The 24,072-nt window shown below is 37.0% G+C and overlaps 1 protein-coding gene across 4 annotated transcripts in view; it reads left to right on the forward strand.

The window, feature by feature from the left end:
• Positions 1 to 24,072, forward strand: part of LRRK1 (leucine rich repeat kinase 1) — a 174,837-nt gene that overhangs the window by 36,854 nt on the left and 113,911 nt on the right. For 2 of the 4 annotated variants that reach the window (XM_043989261.1, XM_043989258.1), the window contains one exon: positions 16,334 to 16,494. In XM_043989261.1, coding sequence (XP_043845196.1) covers positions 16,345 to 16,494 — 150 coding nt within the window. In that variant the 5' untranslated portion in view covers positions 16,334 to 16,344. Of the gene's footprint in view, positions 1 to 11,010; positions 11,106 to 16,070; positions 16,196 to 16,333; positions 16,495 to 24,072 lie in introns of those variants that run through there. The other 2 variants (XM_043989260.1, XM_043989259.1) reach the window with 2 other exon arrangements.

Below are 24,072 nucleotides of genomic sequence, written 5' to 3' on the forward strand. Positions count from 1 at the left end.
ATATATCTCTATACATATACATATAGATATATATATACACACACACATATATATACACATAATAACATTAATCCTATTTCTGCATTAATCCTGTTACAAGAGAAAGAATCAGAGCAGTGATGCAAAACCTCAAAATAGAAAGAAAAAAAAAAACCAACAGCACCCAAAACAAAAGAAATAGTATGGTTCAATCAGCTTCTATACTCCACAGTTCTTTCTTTCTTTTTATTTTTTCTTGGATTTGGAGATCCTCTTCTATCATGAGTTCCCTGGAACTCTTCTGTACCATTGAAGCATACTTTTTAAACTTCATTTTTATTGGTTTTTGGCTATGTTTTCTTTCTCAACATGACTAATATGAAATATGGTTTCCATGACTATACATGTATAACCTATATTGAATTGCTTGTGTCCTCAGTGACGCGGGTGGGGAAAGAGGAAGGGAGGGAATTTGGAACTCAAAGTTTTAAAAACAAATGTTAAAAATGTTTTTACATGTAATTGGGGAAAGATAAAATAAGATAATAAAATAAGATAAAAATTTTTTTTAAAAAAAGGAAGATTGGAAAGGTAGGAACAGGCCAGGTTGTAGAGAGCTTTAGAAGCCAAGTAGAGACTTTAATATTCTGCAGATAAAAAGGAAACCTTGGAGTTTATTGAGTAGAGGATTTAAATGAGCAGATGTGCACTTTAGGAAGATCACTTTGGCACTTGAGTAGAGAGGATGGACTAGAGGGGGAGGAGACTTGAGGTCAGGAGACTCCCCCAGCTGCTGTGCAATAGTTCAGGCATGAGGTGATGAAGCTCTATCCCAGGATAGGAGTTGTGATAGAGGAGACACAAATGAGAGATTTTAAGGCAACCTATTGGATATGTGCAGTGAGTGCAGGTGAAGAGTCAAGGAGTGAACCTAGCTAGGCTGGGAGCCTGAGTGACAGGGAGAATGGTGATGGATTAGTATTATATAATACATTGTTCTCAACCAGCTCTTGATTGATAGTTATCATATAGACCTTTGTCCTAAATTGAAGAGCAAGAGGTTTGCCCTTATTACATGAGATTGTTGTGCCAATTAAATTGACCTGAGTGTTAGCCACCATCAAGACATTGACAGAACATCTTTCTGTATGTACCATTGTACCCGTGTCACCATCACCTCTAATGTGGGTACCCATTTTACAGTGAAGAAGGTCCAAGATTAGGTCTGTCACCATCACATTTGCTGGGGTTTACATCTTTTATTATAGCCTCAGGTGATCAAACATCCTGCAATGGACTTTTAAAAAACAGCAGCTTCATGTGTTGTGTTGGGTGTTCTGTCTCTTAAAGTTGTAAGTAGTGAAAGTGAAATGTTCTGATGGCAGGTGGAGGTGTGTCTTTGAAGCTCAAAGGAGAAGTTGGGACTGAAGATGTAATTGGGAACCACTTGCATTAAAGTTAGGTAGTTAAAGCTGTAAGAATGAATGAGATTTCTCATTGGAGGGAGGAGGGAGAAAAAAAAGGGGGGGTAGACAGAGACAGAGAAAGAGAGACAGAGAGAGGCAGAGAGAGATAGAGACAGAGAGATTAATAGGAGGGGGAAGGGAGGAAGAAAAGAGACCAAGGTCAGACTTTTTCATCTTTCTGAGTCTCACTTTTCAACTGTAAAATGGAAATAATAATATTTGGTACTGCCTACCTAATGGAGTTGTGAGCTTCAAATGAAATGTATATAGTATGAGATAACTCAGTTCTTTTTACGAACTCACTTGCTTTCCTAAGGAATTCTTCTTAAAAAAAATACAAGGGGCAGCTAGGTAGTGCAGTGGATAAAGCACCGGTCCTGGATTCAGGAGGACCTGAGTTCAAATCCAGCCTCAGACACTTGACACTTACTAGCTGTGTGACCCTGGGCAAATCACTTAACCCCCATTGCCTTGCAAAAAAACAAAAACAAAAATACAAAACTCAGTTCTTATATATCCCCTTTCCTTCAGTCAATCTTGAAATTGTCCTAATGAACTTAGACAATAGATGAGGAGGAGGCAGGGCTGCTTTTGACTGTGTCTGGCTTTGACCTCAGGAAATTTTTCTGTTCTGAGAAGTGACATCCAGTGTGGTGTTTTTTTCCTATGCTGGAAAAAATTCTTAGTATGATCCTAGCATCATCTGTCTTTTAGTGACGTGCTCAACTCCAGGGCTATCATTTGACAGTTTTAGGAATAGTACTTATGTCATTTATCCCTGAAGAGGACCCTGAATTGCTTGTCTGGCTGTTTAGTTACCTCCAGCTTATGTTACTATAACTGTCCCCATCAGAGACTTTAGAGCAGTTACTGTACAATTGACTCCAAATGTTGTTTCTGGGATTTTGACCCACACTGACTGTAAAACTTTCCCCTTAATTGGGAACTTTCTGTGACTTTTTCCTTTCCTTTCAAACATGGGCCTGTTGGCTAAAAATGAAACACAGAGCTGCTGTTTTAACCAAGTAACAAAAAGTTAACCAATTAATATCCAAGGGTTATTCCAAAGATGGTAGCTTTTTCATCAGTTTAAAAGAGAGAACCCATGCTTATGATGCAGTTTCAGGGTTTTCAGTGTTTTTAATATTATCATTATATGTTGACTAGTGCTCTAATGGGCTCAAGTGGTAGAAGTTCTGTCCGGTACAAAGGAGGTGCTTAATAAATGTTGACTGACTAACAAACCTTTATAGAGTTCTTACTATGTGTGAGGCACTGTGCTAAAACCTAGAAATACAAAGAAAGGCAAAATTAGACCCTGCCCTCAAGATGCTTACCTTCTAATGGGGAGATAACTAGGTGCATACAAAATATATACTAAGGAGATGGAAGGCAGTCATAGAGGGAAAGGCATTAGAAGTTGGGGGACTGGGAAAAGCTTCCTGCAGTTGATGAAATTTGAATTGAGTCTTGAAAGAATTCAGGAAAATTAATAGACAGAGATGAGGGGGTAGAGTATTCCATATGTAAGGAGTGACCAATACAAAATAGCAAGAGACTGGAAATTGAGTGTCTTGTTTAAGGAACAGCAAGTAGGCCAGCATTGCTGGACAATAGAGAATATGGAGAAGAAGTAGGTATAAGAAGGTGGGGAAAGGTAAGAAGGAACGAGATTATGAAAGGCTTTAAATGCCAAACAAAGAATTTCTAATTAATCCTAAAGATAATAAATAGCCACTGGAGTTGATTTGGGGCTGGGAGAGAGGGGGTAACATAACCAGATGTTTTTTTAGACAAATTGCTTTCTAGCAATATCTCCCCCATCTTTTACTTGTGAAGTTGATTTTTGACAAAGTATAAGACTTTATTTATGCTCAGTAAATTGCATCTTATTATACCTTAACTCAGTGTTTTAGCCTGTCAATATGTTGTGGGTTTTTTTTGTTGTTGTTGTTTAGGGGAGGTAGTCAGAGTTAAGTGACTTGTTCAGGGTCACACAGCAAGTGAGTGTCTGAGGTCTGATTCAAACTTAGGTTCTCCTTACTCCAGGGCTGATGCTCTAGCCACTGTGCCACCTGGTTACCCCCCATTAATATGCTTTTATTTTGCTTTTTTACATCATTTTCACTATCTAGGAGTGATAATTCCTCTGCCAAGTAAGACATTTCTTAGAATATAAAATAAAAAGGAGAGGAGAAATAAGTCATTTTGGCAAAACCAACCAGCATACCAACTGTGTTTAATAGTTTTATAGTATGTATATGGTTTCTCATCTCTGCAAGAAAATTGGAGAGAGGTGGCATTATCTCATCTCTTTTCCAGAGCCATACTTGGCTATTATGGTTGCAGTGTTTAGCTTTTCATTATTATTGTTCTTTCTTCTTACATTGTTACAATATGTCAACATTCCATCATCTTTATGTACCACACTTTGTTTAGCTATTTCCTAATCAGTGATCATCTACTTTAAAAAAAAATTTTTGTGCCTTTTGTTTTTTCATGCCATTTCTAAATATATTCCCTTTCCCTTCTCTTTCCAAGAGAACCATCCATCATCATCCATCATCAACAACATATTATAACAGTCCCAGGCACTGTACTAAACACATTGTAATTATTGTGTCACTTGATCCTCACAACCCTGGGGAGTAGATGCTCTTAATGTTCCCATTTTACAAATAAAGAAACAGAGGCAAACAGGTTAAATAACTTGTCCGTGGTCACACCCAATTCTCCTGACTCCAGGCCCAGTGTTCTATGCACTACGGCGCCACCTAGTTGGAGAGGGGGAAAAGCAGTTCAATAACACTAACCAATCTGTCAACCAAGTACGAAAGTACAAGCAAATGTTCCACATCTGTACTCTGCTCTCTCCCTTCTTTGACAAAGAAGCCATGGAGGTCCATTTTCTCATGTCTTTTTCAGGGACAAGTATGATCATGATGATATTGTGCTCTGTTTCTTTTTCTGTTCTTTTCATTTACGTTGCTGTAAAGTTGTATTTTTGTAAAAACTAAATTATAAATTTTATTTAAATTGTTGTAAAATACTGTTTTACGGAGAACTCACACAAGGCAAGCACTTACATGGTGGTCAGAAGAAGTGCTACAAGGACACTCCCAAGGTCTCTCTTAAGAAGTTTGGGATTGATTACATGACATGGAAGACACTGGAACTGCCCAGCATGTAGTGCCTTCATCAAAGGAACATGCTGTGTTCGATGAGCAAAGCAGAATTGAAGTAGCTCAAAAGAAACTTGACATGCACAAATTTAGAGAATCCACCCCAATTGTTCACATGCTGTGCCCTACCTGTGGTAGAGTATTCTGAGCTCACATTGGTCTAATCAGCAACAATTAGACATACTGTAACTTGACTCTTTTTGGGGGGGGGGCAATGGGGGTTAAGTGACTTGCCCGGGGTCACACAGCTAGTAAGTGTCAAGTGTCTGAGGCCAGATTTGAACTCAGGTCCTCCTGAATCAAGGGCCGGTGCTTTATCCACTGCGCCACCTAGCTGCCCCCGTAACTTGACTCAACATAGTGATGTCATTTTGGTCCTCTTCAAGAATGAAAGACAACCACCAAATATGTGTTCTTGTACTTCTCTTTATCCTTCATATTTATCACTACACATAGCACAATAATATTTTGTTAAATTCATATACCACAATTTGGTAACTATGTCCTACTTTGTAAATAGGGAGTTATAAATGGTAGAGTTGTGACCTGGTCCAGCTATTCTGGAGAACAATTTGAAACTATGCCCAGAGGGCTATAAAACTGCAAAAAAATTGATCCAGAGATACCACTATTAGACCTAAACCCCAAAAAGATTTTTAAAAAAAGGCAAATGACCCATATGTACAAAATACTTATAGCAGCTCTTTTTGAGGAAATTAAGGGGATGCCCATCACTTGGAGAATGACTAAACAAGTTATGATATATAAATGTGGTGAAACACTATTGTACTATAAGAAATGATGATGGGAATGGTTTCAGAAACCCTGGGCAGACTTGTATGAACTGATGTAAAGTGAAGTGAGCAGCATCAGGATCAAAATCTACACAATCAACTGTGAAAGACTTTGTAACTCTGATGAAACAGACAGCAATCCACCACAATTACAAAGAACTCATGATGTAAAATGCTTTCACCTCCAGATAGAGAACTGCTGGTCTCAGAGTATAGACTGAAGCATACTTTTATTTCTTTTCCTAATTTTCCTTTCCTTTCTTTTTTTTTTTTGGATCATGGCTAATGAAGATTAAATATCATATTTAACTTCATTTGTATAATGGGTACATCTTTTTTTTGCCTTATTAATGGGTGGGACAGGGGATAGAAGGAGAAAGAGAACTCGAGACTAAAAAAGAAAAAAAAACTATGCCAGAAAGTATGGGGTTTTTTTCTTTTTCTTTTTTCAGTCTTAAACTTTGTCTCTAGTTCTTTGTTACTACCAAGACATTGTAGCATATATGGTGGTCTAAAATGTTAATCTGAACCTAATTTCTTCTCATCTAACTTTCCAGTTTTTCCAGCAGTACTTGTCAAATAGAGATCATTGAATGATAGAGCTAGAGATCAGTCCAACCACTTCATTTTACAGATAAGTAATTGCTACTTTTTGCAGGGTCTTCCAGCAGAATAATTGCAATCACAGGGGACTCTGCCTATCAGGACATTGGGATAGAAGTGCTGAGTGAGAAATCTAAGTATTACAGTTCACTGGTACTAATTTTGACTTTTTTCTTAAGTAGTGGGAATGAGATTCTTTGGCCTTTTCTTGGGACATACGCTGCAATTACTTTATATGTGATGCATAATTCCTTTTCTTTGTTTTAAGGTTGAGGGGTTGAAGAGATTTGTAAAAAGTAACTAATCTGACATCTTGCTGGCCAGCTGACCCTGATCATTTGCTTCATTTTCAGTTTGTTGCTACCTCAGAAAGTGATGCTGTAAATGTTTTTGGTGCATATGGAATTGTGTGTGTGTGTGTGTCTTTGATCTCCTTGATCTCCTTGGGATGTTCCTAGCAATGCGATCTCTAAGCCAAAGTGTAGACATTTTAATCAATTTTTTAAGAATAATTCCAAATTTATTTTCAGAATGGTTGAACTAATTTACAGCTCTACCTCATTTGGAGCAGTCTTTCATATGATTGTTAAGAGTTTACAAATCCTCTTTTGAGAACTATTGTGAAGATTGTGAATCCTAAGTCTGTCATCTAGTGTGTTAGCTGTTCCTTTTGGTTTTGTATCATGTGCAAACTTGAAATGAGCATCCCTGCCTTCTAATTTTTCATTTTATCATTTTTTCATCATCCCTCATCCCCACTACTGCAGTCTTATGTCTTCTTAGAGCCTCATCTTTTACCCAATATAACTTAAAAAAAAAAAACTTGTAAAATTGTCCTTATCTTTTCTCACTATTCTGATTCTCTTGTTTCATACTCCTAACAATTTTCTTTTCTTTCTTTCTTTTCTTTTTCAGAGTGAGACATTCTTTTATTTGTTTTTTGTTTTCTGTTTTTGTTTTTGTTTTTGTTTTGTGGGGCAATGAGGATTAAGTGACTTGCCTGGGGTCACACAGCTAGTGTCAAGTGTCTGAGGCTGGACTTGAACTCAGGTCCTCCTGAATCCAGGGCCAGCACTTTATCCACTGCACCACCTAGCTGTCCCTATTATTTTTAAAATTTTTTTATTTTTTTAGTGAGGCAATTGGGGTTAAGTGACTTGCCCAGGGCCACACAGCTAGTAAGTGTTAAGTGTCTGAGGCCGGATTTGAACTCAGGTACTCCTGACTCCAGGGCTGGTGCTCTGTACACTGTGCCACCTAGCTGCCCCCCCTATTATTTTTTTGTTTTTTTGCAGGGCAATGAGGGTTAAATGACTTGCCCAGGGTCACACAGCTAGTAAGTGTCAAGTATCTGAGGCCGGATTTGAACTCAGGTCCTCCTGAATCCAGGGCCAGTGCTTTATCCACTGAGCCATGTAGCTGCCCCCCTATTATTTTTTAATCATAAAAGTATTTTATTATTTTCTAGTTACATGTAGAGATAGTTTTCCACATTTGTTTTTATAAGATTTCTAGTTTCAAATTTTTCTCCCTCCCTCTCCTCCCTCCCTCCTCCTCAAGACAGCAAGCAATCTGATATAGGGTATATGTATACAATTACATTAAACCTATTTCTGCATTAGTCATGCTGTCAAAGAAGAATCAGAGCAAAAGGGAAAAACTTCCTAACAATTTTCTTACCAGATTGTGCCAGATTGTTTCCCTCATCCTTTTACCTGCCCTTACATCGATCTTCATATGTGACTTTTAAAAATTTAAGTTGCTGAGTTTCTTATGCATCCACATTAGTTTTTTAGGCAACTCCTGGTTTTGCTCCTTATAAAAATTGTTTTATTTTGTATCTTTAGAATTTCCCTCTTTAGACCTTTATATATACTTCTTGATTTGACTTCCTTGGAAGACTTTTAAAGCATGCGATCCTACCTATTCTTCCTCCAAACTTTTTGAAATCTGCTCCCCCAAAATCTCAGTTTCTTATGAAACTAACCCTTGATGTTGCCTTTCTTATCCTTTAAACCTGACTCTTAAGACAGTTTTGAATTTGCTCTCTTCTTTTCATCATTTTCACCACAGCAAATAGTTTCTCTCTTTTGGTGATAACAGATCCAAAATAGTCTTTTCCTTTGATGGTTCCTCCACTTTTTTTTGTCATTAAGGCATGTCAAAAAAAGTATTTGTTCTTTTCTCCTTAGAGGTAGAGAGCATCACTAGGTGTTTGGATAAATGAATAAATGAGACTTTGAGCTCCTTGAGAGAACAGACTGTTTTTGGCCTTTCACTTTATCTCCAGTGTTTATAGTACAGTACCTGGAAAACAGCAGGTGTTTAATAAATGCTTGTATACTTGACTTTATCATATTACTTTTTCATATTTCTCATATTATCTCGTGATTCTGTATCAGCCTTGTGATTTTCCTAAGCTTCTTATCTGTGTCTTTTTTTTTTTTCTTGCTCAGGTTATCTATAGTATACTCTGATGCCAGTTTTTGGCTACTTTGATTTTTTTTTTATCAAATGCTCTCCACCAAGCATCCCCCACCCCAACTAATTCCTGGATCTTTTTTCACAAGATTATATCTTTTTAAAACATGAGAAACTCTAACCACCCTGTCTATTCTGTTTCTTTTGAATAATAAAGTTTATCCTTCCAGGGCCATGGTCTAATTATGGCTCTCATCCCACCGGATCTCAGTGATAATCTATGTGATCAAATTTACTTTCTTGACTTAGAATCTCTAGTTTGTCCTGTATATTAGTTGCATAAATATGAATTTTTATCCTTGTAGATCTTGACTATTTCTTAGCTCATATCAGCTCTTCCTTGCCAAATATCTTACAGTAACTTGCATTCATTCACAATTTTAAATAAAAGATATTTTGAGCCTTTAGGAATTTGGAACCATAATTTCTTTTCCAAAGATTAGGAATTGAAACTATCTTTTCTAGTCATATAGTGGACCTTTGATATGGGGGTACATTAAGGGATGTTGGCAAAAGAAGCTATTATGTGATTCTTACTTCTCCCAAAGGGATGACTTCTTTCTCCTTATTGACAATTATGTTTTCCTATTCTATGTTATTTTCTTTCTTTTTTAAGTCATAGAAGTATTATATTATTTTCCAGTTACATGTAAAGATAGTTTTCAACATTTGTTTTCATAAGATTTTTAGTTCCAAATTTTTCTCCCTCCCTCCCTTCCCTCCACCCTCCCCAAGACAGAAAGCAACCTGATATAGATTAAACATATTTCTGCATTAGTCGTGTTGTGAAAGAAGAATCAGAACAAAAGGGGAAAACCTAAAAAAAAAAAACCAAAAAGTAGAAATTTAATCTGCATTCAGAATCCACAGTTCTTTTTTCTGGATGTGGAGAACATTTTCCATCATGAATTCTTTGGAATTGTCTTGGATTGTTGTATTGCTGAGAAGAGTTAAATCTATGACAGCTGATCATCACACAATGTTCCGGTTACTGTGTACAGCATTCTCCTGGTTCTACTCATTTCACTCAGCATCAGTCCACTTAAGTCTTTCCAGGTTTTTCTGACATCTGCCTGCTCATAGTTTCTTACAGCACAATAGTATTCCATTACATTCATATACTATAACTTGTTCAGCCATTCCCCAATTGATGGGCATTCCCTCAATTTCCAATTCTTTGCCACCACAAAGAGAGCTGCTATAAATATTTTTGTACATATGGGTCCTTTTTCCCTTTTTTATGATCTCTTTGGGATACAGACCTACCTAGTGGCATTACTGGGTCAAAGAATATGCACAATCCCATAGCTCTTTGGGAATATTTCCATCTTTTTTGTTCTTCTTTCATTATATATTTATTTCCATGCCTCCTCTCCTTCCCTTCCTCACTCCCTCCCTTCTTTCCTTTCTTAGTCCTCTGCTGGATAACAAGCATAATACCTGGTATAGGAATTACAAAATATGATACAAAGAGATGAGATGTTTTAATGATTGTATCATTAATTGGATTTGGAGGTGAGGAAAATTCTGAGAAATCCCCCCCTTTTTGTTACAGGAAAAATAAGAAAATTTGCTGCCTTGACCTTTAAACATTACTTGGGTTTTTAATGGTTGCTAACACCACATTGTCCTAAGGTTTAAATACAGTATGTCCCAAAAGTCTTAATGAAGTTCATCCTGTACATTATAAATTTTATATCATGCAAAATGGTAGCACATGGGTAACTCCCTTTTTGCTTATATATGGAACACTTCTGCCCACTGTACTATTTTCCAGAATTAGGATCCCGGACATTTTGTTGTTCTCTGCATCTGTCCCCCAGAAAGAAGCTCTAGGTCTTGGTGTATGTGGGATTTTTTTCTGTCTACAAAGCCACCTGTATTCCAATGTGTTTCAACAAGAAGCAGTTCCTTTAATGTCTTTTGACCCAGAGTAAAATTATTCCTTTTTACTGGGTTCATTTTAAAATACACTGTTTTAAAAAAAATCCAAAGAAGAAATCCCTTTTCAGTGATTCTGTGGTGACTCATACACATAAAAATTTATGAATGTGTGTTGTGAAACTTTTCTGTTTATTAAAAATTGTTTGGTATCTGCTTTACTGCATCGTTTTAAATATTTTGAAACAGACCCATTTAGAATTTTTTTTACCACACTTACCTTATTTTGGAATGTTCATCATAAGTCAAAATTTGATCGAGCTGAGTGCCCACCATCTGGTGCTGTTGAGGAATTATTATCTGAGGTCAGCCTGGAGCTGATATTGTACCCCCACCCCCTCTCCCTCTCTAACCTCTGAGTGAGTGTTCCCTGAAGAACTAAAGGGTTGAATTTCACCCTAATGGGACATGGAAATGAAAACTGCTGCCAAAGCTAAATATGCAGCCCATAGTCACTTCAGACAAAGAAAGTGATGTTCTTCCAGCTAAGGGATGTTAGACCTGGGTACTGCAGTAATGATGGAGCAGGAGCTCTGACTACAATGGGAGGTTATTATGGTGCTGCCACCGTGCAACAGCAGCAGCTCTTAGAGCCCTTCTGAATGCACTGATACCTTCTGAAGGACAACTTAGAAACTACCTTTAAAAATTATGATCAGGTTAGTAACAGACTGATATATAGTTTGATTTTGTTCAATCTTTATGCAATGTAAATAGCTATATTTTACTTTTTCTATTAATGCCCAATAATCTCTACATAATTTCAAAGTATTATAATTAATTTGTGTCTTAAGGTAACATTTCTTAAACTTGCAAATAATGCTTTAGTTGTTGCATACGTGTTTTCCTTTATGTGAGAGTTTTTCAACTTATGTGTTGGTATTTCGTTAAACTAAGGTCAGTATTTGCAACCTGTGAAATTATACTTGCCAACAAATCCTTTGCTCCATCTCTGTATTATTGAAACATTTAAGATTTGTTTCCTTCTTGATTCTAAAAGGAAGAGAATAAGAAAGAAGCTAGGAAAAGTGATTTTATTACAATGAATAGTTAGGGATCTATCCTAGCACATGTAAAATGTTTAAGGATGTGGAAAATCATTTGTCCTGAACAATGGGGAAAGAATTGAATAATTAATAAATATTTATATGTATACATTAGTATTTAAACATTTTGAACATCAGCAATGTGCTAGATTGCTTAGTGTGTCATTTAAATAGTCATTATTATATAGTGAGATAGCATCCCAGAAAACTGGAAAACTATGATTCTGATAATGTCATTAATCACTTTTTTATTACTATAATATTCCCTTGAATTTTTGGCATCCTCAAGCAATTTTTCTTTAATATCACCAAAAGCTCATTCTCTAAATCATGTTTTCCCAATTGATGCTTTAAGTAAAAAGTTTTCATCATAGAAATGCCAACAAATAGATTATCCTTTCCTTTCAGCATTTTGAAAAATTAAGAATCTAAGCAGAATTTTATGGATGCATATTGAGTCCTGATCTAATGATTTTTTTACACTTAAAAACTAATTTAATTTTAGCATTTAAGCTAAAAGAGCTTGGATCTTGTGGCTTCTCTGAGTCATTTTTTTGTCCTTGTTTCCACAGGAAAAATTCTCTCCCTGAGCTGTGAAAGATGCCTGTGAAAGAGAGTGTTGGATGGCATTACAATTTCTAGATTTTTTTGAGAGCTAAAGTTCTTTTCCTGTTTTAGCATAATACATAATACTCTTATTCCCATAAGGTTGATAACTGTTAGAAATGTGATTACTTACATAATTACAAATAAGCACAATACTTTCCCCCAATCTTATGTTTCAACCTCAATGTAACAATCTTTAAAAATCTAGAACTGAAATATATACAGACTCAACTATATTTATGGTTTAAAGAGCTCAAATGAAATTGGCTGGTTAGTATACTTAGTTGAGAAATTATTGTTTTCATTGATTTTTTTTCTTTAATGTTTGTTGGTTAGCAAAATTGAATTAAACATTCAGCTGACACTGAGGAAAAGCATCTGGCACAACATTTAGAAAAGATGAAAGGACTAAATTTTAAAAAAATTTAGCAATAAGGTACATTTTCCATAGCCCTTCTCAGTAACAAAGTGTTTCATGTGCATCAAATTTCATTTGATGAAAAACAAGGCATCGATTTAATAGAAATTATTCTAACTTGCAAGCCACACAATAAGGAGAGGCTGAAGGGAGGAGGGATGTAGATTAGAGATCACTATGGTCAAATATCTCAGGATATACAGATTACCAGGATTTGCTTTATTGATCTTTATATTCAAAGCATTCCTTGCATCATTTAATTTATAACATATAAGTTGTATATACCCAAATTAAATGACTATAAAAGCAACCTTAGGCTCTTACATATATAGTATGCACGATATTCACTTAGAATCTGAGTTTTACATCATATTCCTAAAGTGTGGATAGAAAAACTCATTTCATCTATGTATCAAAAAAGAAAACTGCATCCCTTTAATCTATAATAATAAATAGGGCCTAACGAAGGCTATTGTTTTTTATTGAAAATGAACTTTTTCTTCATTCTGGCTAATTGCCCTCCATCATCAGGAAGTATATGTGGATTCAAGGATGCAAGCTCATATTAATGATGTGGAATCTCTGGAGGTGTCTCAGATATCTCAGTGTCTTCAGAAGGAGTAAATAATTAATCAGGAGTATTCAGTGTGTGTTGGTCATTGAAACTGCATTATTTAAATTGACAGCTACTTACATATTCATCTCAACCCAGTCTTTCTTCTGATCCCCAAAAGCTTGCCACTGGGGAGGGAAAAATAACTTTCTATAAGCACAGGATGGTCTCATCTGATCATTTCAATAGCAATAATAACAATAATAAAATGATAACTGTATGATAGTAACTATTATAAGGATTTCCAGAGTGACAGGTTTTAAAAAGACAGGATTGTTTGTGTTCAGATTTTAAAAACCCTGAAGTAGATTATTAAGTGCCCTTCTTCTCTTTCGACAACCTTGCATTCAGTATGTAAAATATCTGGCTGGTGGTGTCATGGTACACCATACATTTTCATGCAAAAGTATTTGGAGGCTAGCCTTTCGACCATTTGATTTTTGATGGTTGGGGAAAATAGAGTTCATCTCTTTAAATATAGAAGGATCAGTATAGTGTGTTAGAAAAAAAAAATGGACCTAAGAGTAAGGAGACCAGAATTCTCTAGTTCTGACTTTGCTGTTAATTAGCTAAATGGTAAAGTGGATAGAGTACTGGACCTAGAGTCAGGAAGACTGTGTGTGCTTAAGTGCTGGGTCAGATTCTCACTGCCATGTAACTCTGAGCAAGTTATTTGAGTCTCTCAACTTCAGTTTCCTCATCTGTAAAATGGGAATAATTATAGCACCTACCTCATAGAGTTGTCAGAATCAAATGAGAAATAAACATACATACATACATATATATGTGTATGTACATATATGTATATATGCACATTTTAAAGTGCCATATAAATGCTAGCTATTGTTTTAGCAGGGTGATCTTAATTGCTCATTTAGGAAGAAAATTTGGAATACAAAGTTTTAAAAAAATCAATAGGAAAAGTTTGTTTTTTCTTTTTTTACATGTAACTTGGGGAAAATTCTAAATAAAAAAAAATTTTTTTTAATTGCTCATTTATTGCACTCAAAGGTTTTCAAGGTGCTTTATATAATTTTTTAAGTGAGGCAATTGGGGTTAAGTGACTTGCCCAGGGTCACACAGCTAGTAAGTATTAAGTGTCTGAGGCCGGATTTGAACTCAGGTACTCCTGACTCCAGGGCCGGTGCTCTATCCACTGTGCCACCTAGCTGCCCCAACTTTATATATTATTTTAACTTCAGACTTCAACAAGCATTTATTAGCTGCCTATTATGTTCAAAACTCATTGGTAAAGACAAGGATATATCTATAGATATAGATATCGATATCTAGATATCGATATCTATCTATCTATATAAAAATAAGACATGGCTCCAGGGCTTCATGGAGTTCACAATCTATCTAGCTTCTCTGAACCTCAATTTTCTAATTGGAAAATGAAATGTTGTATTAATGGTTTTTAAGGTCCCTTCCAATTACAAAATGTTTTATATTTGTTTTCATTTGATCCTCACTCAACAATCCTCTTAGTTGGGTTCCCCAAATATCATCCCCATTTCACAGATAAGGAAAATAATGTCCAAATGTGAGGCCATTTTCCTGAGATCACTCAGCTAGGAAGTAGAAGAGCTAGGAACCAAAGCCAGGTTTTCTAACTAAATCAGGTCTTCTGATCTTTACAAATGTAATGTGCTACTTTTCTGTCTTCAGCAAGACATTAGCATTCAGTACTACAGACTTGTTCACTCAGCCTATCATTGCTTCCTGCAGAATGCCCTTCTGCCAAATTTGCACATTTTTAAACATACATGGAAGCTTAAAACTAGGAAGTCACTACTAGTGTCCAATATCTGGGGGATGTTGTAAAGCTTATGTGAGATAATGGGTGTTGAGCCACTGTGCAAACCTTAAAGTGTCATACAAGTGCTAGTTAGCATCATCATCATCACCACCACCACCATCGCCATTATCACCGTCATTGTCATTATTGTTACTATTGTTGTCATTGTTAGCCTATAGGCACCAGCCTTCCATCTGGTGATGATTTCATTCTCTGAGCTTTCTACTGTGGTGCCACTGATGAGCTCAAGCAATGTTTATAGAGCCTTACAGGGGTGTACTGATAAATGTTTAACAATCTAGGCTCTGGAAATGTTTGCACACACGCTTTTAAGTTAAATCGGCATTATTAACACTTCCTTAAGTCTAGACAATCAATAAAACAATAAATCAAGCCCTGATTTGTAGGATGATTTCTGAGATGTAAATCCTCATGTTGAAAATTTAACACTTTATTTGCCTGTTAGAGATGGCTTCAGTACACTTCTGTACACATTTAACACATGATATTAGTACCATTTGGGCAGTTAACAAGATGGAAACAAGGCATAGGTTTACTGCTAAAGCAAAGCCAAATCTCAGAGAATCCAAGGGATTTAGGAGTGAGAGAGACAATGAGACAGAGAGTTAGAGCTTAGAGCTCACCTTCATCTTCCATGTGAAGAAAATGAGTCTCAATAAGGTTGAGACTTGTTAAGTGAGAATTATAATGGTCTTCTGACTCCTGGTTCTGTGTTTTTCCCATTCACCATGTTAGATGGGTATTTCTATTGCAGAAGGAAAGTTAGAGAAATATCCAAGTACTCACATTCCAAGATCCAGCTTGTCTTCCACTACCATGTGCCTGATTTAATCTCCTGAACATCATCTTTTAAATGGGGGTTAGGGGAGGAACCTCTGAATACAGTACCTTTTCCCTTCAATGCCTTTTCTCTTCATCTAGCAAATAAGTCTTAACAGCCGGATTGAAATGGTAATTCCAAACTGACTTTTTGTCAATAGGACAAACTCAATTCCTCCGAACTACTCCAGGTGGCATTCTTGCCTTTATATTCACCGAGCTCGTTCAGCTGCCAGATGCCTTCCTTCAGTGAATCAGAATTCAGCTGCGGCATCTTCTGATCTTTTAGTTATTAAGAAACCTCCCTTTGGAAATCACCTGCAGTGTAGCTGAAGGAAGTCATCACCCTCTAGAAACAATTTGAAATCCCTGGAGAAAAGTAATTGATTCCATGTGTAATACCTTGGTGACAGGAAACAGTTAAGGTGGTTCCATCTTAATTTTTAATGCACCAAAAAATTATATAACTAACTCAGATTGTCCTTTGCTTTTCCTTTGCTATGATTCACAAGTGCAGCGTCTGCAGTGATGATGATCATTTCTTTGTTCTTTTTTTACCACAGGTTCCGTGGACATGGGCAGCAAACAGTCCACGCTGGGCAATGTCTCCATAGACCAGTCCCCTATGATAGAAAGCATTCAGGCAGCATACAAAAAGGGAAAAACCAGTAAAGTCCAAGAGCTGGTTAAAGTATTTGAAGAGAGCATATCACATCTGGAAAAGGTAGGGTGAATACTACATGTTCTCAAATTTGAGAGATTCACTGTTTGATATGAAAGACACAAACTCTTGGTTATTGTAATGCTTTTTGTGGGATGTGGGGAGGGAGTTTGTGGAAAGAGCTAGCAGCACGACTAAATGTTCAGTCCTGTTCTGTCAGGTAGATGAACAAGATGATATATTTTAAAATAAAATTTAGCTTCTTATGAGATACTGAACCATTGATTATAACACAGGTAGTCTCTCCATCTGCTGCCATTTTTGTACTTGAGTTAATTTTAAGCTTCCTGATTTCACAATATGCTTTAAAGAGTGAAAGCGTCAGTTTGATTGCTTAAGCTACTTTGTTCTTGAACTTCCACTGTAATGCTCTGAAGAAGTGTGCTGTTCTTCTGGAAGTATAGAATGATCAAATGTCAGCTTTAGGTTTACTGCAGAACTACAAAACTCCCTAGTATACCCAGAACAAGATTAAAATGTAATTGGCAAATACTTAACAAAATAAATAAAAATACAATCCAACATAGGTGATGTTAATTTGTGGTTTTCTAAGTCAATATGTAGCCTGCAGGGATCTGTTTCTATTTGAGTTTGATACTCCTTCTTTGGAGCATGCTTTAGATCTCAAATGCATAGCAGACATCTTGAGGAACCATTCACTGTTTCATATAAATAGAAAGCTGGATAGAATTGATGCTAGTAGTTTGGCACAGTTGTGAAAAGTCATTATTCCTTGGGAAAATTTTTAAATGGTAGCCACATCCATTGTACATGGGCTATTGGTCCACAAAATAGATTATCTCTAGATCTTCTCCTTGTGTCAGTGGATATATATTTCACATTTGAAGGGTAAGAAATGTACTTGATGAATTAACTTTTCCCACTTTATTTTAGTATCCAGTAAATTATTTTCAAAAGTCATGTTGGGGGACAATAAATGAATAACTTTTATAAGAAAGACAAAAAATATTTGATCATTGTGTAATTTGCTGTGGTGATTTATTTAGGTAGTCCAACTCACTTTATCTGGATGAGTGGGGTTTTTGGGGTGGGGGGGTTATTTGTATTTTTGTTAGAAACCTATGATTTCATTGGTCCAAGGAAGGAAGTTCTCTTTATCAATGCATACCAACACCTGCTCTGCAACCTATCATTATGTGACTTGCCTGTAATCATATAGCCCAGGGCTTCTTAAATTTTTCCCACTCCTGACCCCTTCCCCACCCCCCCCCACCACCAAGAAATTTTTACCCAACCCAAAGTATTTAGGTATATAACAAAGCTTCTTAACATGGTACTGTTGCCAATTTTTTTGCCATCCCCACATTCAGTTATGGGACCCCATATGGGGTGGCGAGCCACAGTTTAAGAAGCTTTGATATAGCCAGTATGTGTCTGAGGTAGCACTTGAGTCCAAGTCTTACTGACTCCAAGGCAGCTCTCTATCTGCTCCTCCATGCCACCTCTCCCAATTCACTTTTTTTTTGTTGTTTTGTTTGTTTTTTGGTAAGGCAATTGGGGTTAAGTGACTTGCCCAAGGTCACATAGCTAGTTAAGTGTCAAGTGTCTGAGGCTGGATTTAAACTCAGGTCCTCCTGAACCCAGGGCCAGTGCTCTATCCACTGTGCCACCTAGCTGCCCCCCAATTCACTTTTTAAAGTCTCTCGGTGGTAGAATAAGTTAGAGAGATGATGAGATAGACAGCAGAAGGCAATCCAGGAATAGTTTAGGAGGGAGACAGAATTAGACAGATCTAACAACAAAAAAAGAAAGAAAAGTTTAAGGATAGAATTTTTTTAATTTCCTATTTTCTTTCCTTGTTCTCTAGTTCTAGGATCATGCTGGCTCACATTCACTACTGTTATCATTAACTTTGTGATCATGAACAGTGAGCATTTATTAAGTAACTATCTGGGATAAGGGTGTCTACCAGGTGCCAGGGATAAAAGGATGAATAAGCCATATTTCCTGTCCTCATGTTGCATGCAGACTAGTTGGGAAGGCAGGATGATGCATAGAAAAAATATCCAATATTTGTTAGGATGTGACATGTTGACAGAAGGGTGTAGACAATAAAGGCTATAGGAGTTGAGAGGATCAATCTATTAATTACTCCATTATTCCTTACTATGGCAGGGACAGTCAAGAAAGATTTCATAGAGGAGGTATGCCTCTACAGAAGGGCAGGACTTAGATACATGAAGAACAAGGAGGCATAGAGGCAGGGGGAAGGCACCCAGGTGCCAATGTAGGTAGCATGAAGTCTATTGAAGTAATATAGTGAGGAGTCTGCCTTAATTTGCCTCCTAAACTGTACTCATTTCAGTTCATGAGTTTACTTAGAAGTGAAACTTTGTTTTTTTGTTTTTGTTTGTTTTTGGTTTTGCAGGAAAATAAGGGTTAAGTGACTTGCCCAGGGTCACACAGCTAGTAAGTGTCAAGTGTCTGAGGCTGGATTTGAACTCAGGTCCTCCTGAATCCAGGGCCGGTGCTTTATCCACTGTGCCACCTACCTTCCCCCCAGAAGTGACACTTTGAACTGTGACAATGGGTTTTCAACCTAATTAATCGCATATTAAGTGCTCATTTCATGTATTGTGCAATGGGCTAGGACTAGAAAGATAGAAAGAAAATAGCCCCTCTCCCAAGGGTTATACTGGGTGGTATGACATGTACCCAAAAAGTATCCCAGCCCTGTGTGTGAGGGGTTTGTATTACTGCTATATCCAAGGATCCTCTAGTCAAAGAACACACTGTTCTCTCAGAAGAGGTGAGAATACCTCTTCATTCTCTAGGTCATTTGGAAGAATAAAAGTGTATTCTTTAAAAAAAGTAAGGTGATGGGGATAAAAAGAGGAATAATCCATATTGCCTGTCCTTATTGAACATACAGATTAGTTGAGAAGGCAGGATCAAAGTCCTTTTTCATGAAGAAGGAATTCAAAGTGAAAACTTAGAAAAGGATCTGAAGAGACAGCTAGGGGGATACTGATCATGTCCAGAAGTTGAAGGGTGAAAGAATGACATGCAGAGGAAGCCAAGGGAAGAAGGAGCACTGGACACTTGAAGTTAAGAAGCTGATGGAAGTCTCTTGCTAAAAAGGTTAGGGCTATATTGTCTGTAGACTCAGCAGCTGCTTGTACTCCAAATGGTGACCTCTGTCCACAGTGGCTATCAGATAAAAATGTAGCCAGTCACTGTCAGAGGAAGAAGGGATGAGTAGCAGTGCCTGGGGCCTCCTGGCTGAGGGGTGCTGAGGCCTCTTATTGGTTGATCTGACAACACTAGAGGTTTGCTTTCTTCCTGTATGTGTGCATAACCTAGAACAGACATTCTCCAGAGACTTGTTAAAAATGATGATGACCTCGTAGGATGACCAATGTAGGCACAAATATTAACAAAACTAATACTAACTACTATCTATATGATACTTTTAGGTTTGCAAAGTACTTTACAAAAAGTTATCTCGTTTTATTCTCACAACAATGCTAGAGTGAGGAGTAGATATTTTTTTAATTAGCCCCAGTTGAAAGATAAGGAAACTGAGAAAGATAGAACTTAAGTGATTTGCTCAGGGTCAGACAACTAATAAATGTTTGAAGAAGGATTTGCACTCAAGTATCCCTGACTCAAGGTCCAGAACTAAAGAATCTGCCCCTTAGTTACCAGAAGGAACACAGAAAACACTGCTTAAAATTATGAACTCTTGAGCAAGAAACTAAAGGTTTTATGGCTAGAGGTGATGTTTTATCACAACTGCTCCTAAAAGCTAAGGGATTCAGAAGAGAGGGGACGGTTTAGAAAGTAATAGCTGGTTAATAAGATGGTGCCCCAGAATAGGATTGAATTTTGAGATCAAAGATTAAAACAAAGGAACAGGATGGCTAGGTGGTGCAGTAGATAAAGCACTGGCCCTGGATTCAGGAGGTCCTAAGTTCAAATATGACCTCAGACACTTAACACTTACTAGCTGTGTGACCCTGGGCAAGTCACTTAACCCTCATTGCCCCACAAGAAAAAAACAAACAAATAAAACAAAGAAAAGACAAGCTCTTTGCCCAGGTTGGAGCATGTCTAACAATGACTGGTAAGATATCTATTTGTTTAGAGTCTTGTAAGTGAAATTGAAAGGAATTTCAACTCAAAAGGTGAGTAGAGTGAGAAAACTGACTATATGTATCCACCAAAAGAGTAATTACAATATAGGAAGAAGAATAGCAGTGCCTACACCCAAAACAATTCACAGGAGAAAGTCAAGAAAGAATCTAACAGTAAAACTTTCCATGGCTTTAGATACCTATGTACACATAGTACATATAGGAGCTGGCATCTGAAGTGAACACTGAAGAAAAGTAAGAGGTAGAGATAGGGAGGGACTATTTTTGGTTTTTTGTTTTGTTTTGGTGAGGCAATTGGGGTTAAGTGATTTACCCAGGGTCACACAGCCAATAAGTGTTAAGTGTCTGAGGCCAGATCTGAACTCAGGTCCTCTTGACTCCAGGGCCAGTGCTCTATCCACTGTACCACCTAGCTGCCCCTAAAGTATGTTGTTCTAACAAAGATTTCTAGACAAAGAAAAAGAAGACAGAAAATCTTCCATATTCATTTGGAGTATTCCCTGTGCTCACTTGAGAGAGAGACACAGACAGACAGAGACAGAGAGATACTACTCAATTGGAAGTAAAGTTCACCACTAGATCATGAAGGTGAATATAATCTCACTTGGCTCTAAAAGACCAGAGTTTGTTAAATTTCAAGATTTATCAAATTTGTTAAGATTCAAGCCCAATCCAGGCTAGAGATCTTTGGAAATTTCTCAGGCTGACTGACACACAGGGTTCACCTGAACCTACAGCCTTGCTATTCTTCTAGCTTTCTCCTTCCTTCACTATCTATTATGATGTTACTTACCACCTTTAGAGAATAAAGCTTTTAAACATTGAATCATCTGTAGTCTAGACTGCTGGTTGTTGCATGTGGTGAACCATTTAATCAATTACAATAGCATCTCAGCTAATGCAAGTGCTTTCCTGGAATTTGGGTTATAGATTACAGGGCTATTGGGTCTTGCATTAGACAAAATGCACATTATGTTGTTTTTATTATTACATTAATATATCACTTGGGATAAACATGGCTATTTCAGATCCTAAGATTTAGCAATTTCATTTCCCATTCCACTCCCTATGAAATATTTTTATTTTGTTTTAAAATTCCCTATCTATATACAGGTAGCAGGAGAGCAACCATTTGATGCCATACCAACATAGGTTGATATACTCTTGCCCTCAGTAAAAGACAAAGCCATCAGAAATAACTATCCCAATCACCCCAGTGAAAAATAGAACAGATGAAGACATTTCCATTGTTTGACTGACCTAAAGTCTTTATTTAGAAACTGAAGTTGTAAAACTTGCTGAGCTCTTCAGAGATGATTAAAATATATCCTTTCTAATTTTGGAGCAACACTGAAAACCATGTATTTTTTTTTACCCAGGATGGAGAATCAGAAAAACATGGTATAAGGAACAATCAATGTGCTTGGGGTTATATTGAGATTTAGAACCATCAGATCAGCCACTTAGATCTAGAAGGAACCTTAAGGATTACCTGGTCCAGCCTTCTCATTTTAAAGATGAGCAAATATACCCAAAACTTGGTTAAGTGGCTAAGTGGCTTGTCCACAAAGCCATGCAGTGATAGACCCAGCTCTTCTAACTCTGAGTCTAGCACTCTTTTTTTTAAATTGTACCTCCATTAAAAAAATCAAAGAACACCAAGATTTGTGAGTCTCAAGTTCACCAGGGAAAGGAGATGAGATTAGTAGAGTTTCTTGCAGTTTTCTCTTCTCACACCTCCCTCTCCCCCAATAGCTTTATGCAATCAGCAGACCAGTCTAGCCAAATTCAGAGCCTTGTCACTATGCTGACCACAAGGTGATAGAGATTTCTTTCTTTTTTCAATTGGAAAGAGTTAGGACAGAGGTGAGCAATAGGTTTGCCACAAAAACAGAGTTCTCTCTTTTTAGAAAGAAGAAAAAAGAATCATCTAAAGATATAAAAAGCATCTAAAAATGTACAAAAGAGAGTAGAAAGAAGTCCAGAATGAAACACAGATAAGCATGACAGTTTTGAAAGTTTTACATTTATCATATGCTTAAAAGGAAAAATCAAGCCATACAAAATAGAGATTTATAATTTTATGCCTGGTTGCCTTTTTTATTCTACCATGTATGTAGAAATACTCATTTTGATTGGTACTTGTTAGGTTTGGGAATTTAAAAAAATTAAAGCAAAGACTATGTGAGATATTTTGTAGTGAAGCATCTTTTTTCAATAAATTCCCTTTCTACTCTGAAATTTTGTGATTCCTTGTTGCTTTTAAGGCTAACAATAGACAACAAAATTCATTCCAAGTGAACTTTGCTTCCACCACTCCCTGAGGTCCACTTCTAAACCCGGGTTCAATAGGTTGTAAGTAGAGAGTTAGGTACACTAGTGGGTATTTCTACCAATAGCATTCCTTTTCTTTTACTAGGAATGGTTCAGGAAAAAGTGTAAAGTTAGCCAAGTTTGTTTTCAACTTAGCCAGTCAGTCAGTAAGCATTTATTAAGCACCTACTATGTGCCAGACGCTGTGGCAAGCACTGAGGATACAAAGAAAGATGGTTCCTACTGTCCAGGAGCTCAGTCTACTAGGGAGAGAACAGCCACTGTGTATGCAAGCAAGGAAGCAAGCAAGCAAGCAAGATAGATAGATAGATAGATAGATAGGTAGGTAGATAGGTAGATAGGTAGGTAGGTATCTGTACACATATGTACATATAATTGTGTATATACATATATGTGTACATGTATACATATATATGTATGTATATAATCAATGCAAGAAAGGCACTAGCATTAAGGTGGATTGGGAAAGGCTTCTCATAAGAGATAGAATTTTAGCTAGGACTTGGAGGAAGCCATGAGGCAGGGATGAGGAAGGAGAATATTTTAGGCATGGGGAACAGCCAGTAAAAAATGCCCAGAGACAAGAGATAGAGTGTCTTGTTCTTGTTTGAGGAGTAGCAAGAAGGCCAGTGTCATTGGATTGAAGAATATGTGTTGGAAAGTAAGGTTTAAGAAGACTGAGAAGGTAAGTGGGGGCAAGGTTGTGAAGGGTTTTTAATGCCAAATAGAACATTTTGTATTTGATCCTAGAGGTAATAGGGAGACTCAAGTTGGTTGAATGAGGAGTGACATGTTCAAACATGAGCTTTAGGAAGATTAATCTGTCAGTTGAATGAAGGATGGACTGCAGTGGGGAGAAACTTGAGGCAGGGAGACCAACCAGTAGACTACTGAAATAGTCCAGATGTAAGGGGATGAGAACTTTCACAAAGGTGGTAGCAGTGTTGGAAGAGAGAAGGAGACATATGTGAGAAATTTTTGAAGGTAAAGAAAGATGGGCCTTGGCAACAGAATAGATATGGGAGGCAGGATAGAGTGAAGATTCAAAGATGACACTTAGGGAGCAGCTAGGTGGTGCAGTGGATAAAGCAATGGCCCTGGATTCAGGAGGACCTCAGTTCAAATCTGG

This window comes from Dromiciops gliroides, chromosome 2, assembly GCF_019393635.1.
Source record: "Dromiciops gliroides isolate mDroGli1 chromosome 2, mDroGli1.pri, whole genome shotgun sequence".
Lineage (NCBI taxonomy): Eukaryota > Metazoa > Chordata > Mammalia > Microbiotheria > Microbiotheriidae > Dromiciops > Dromiciops gliroides.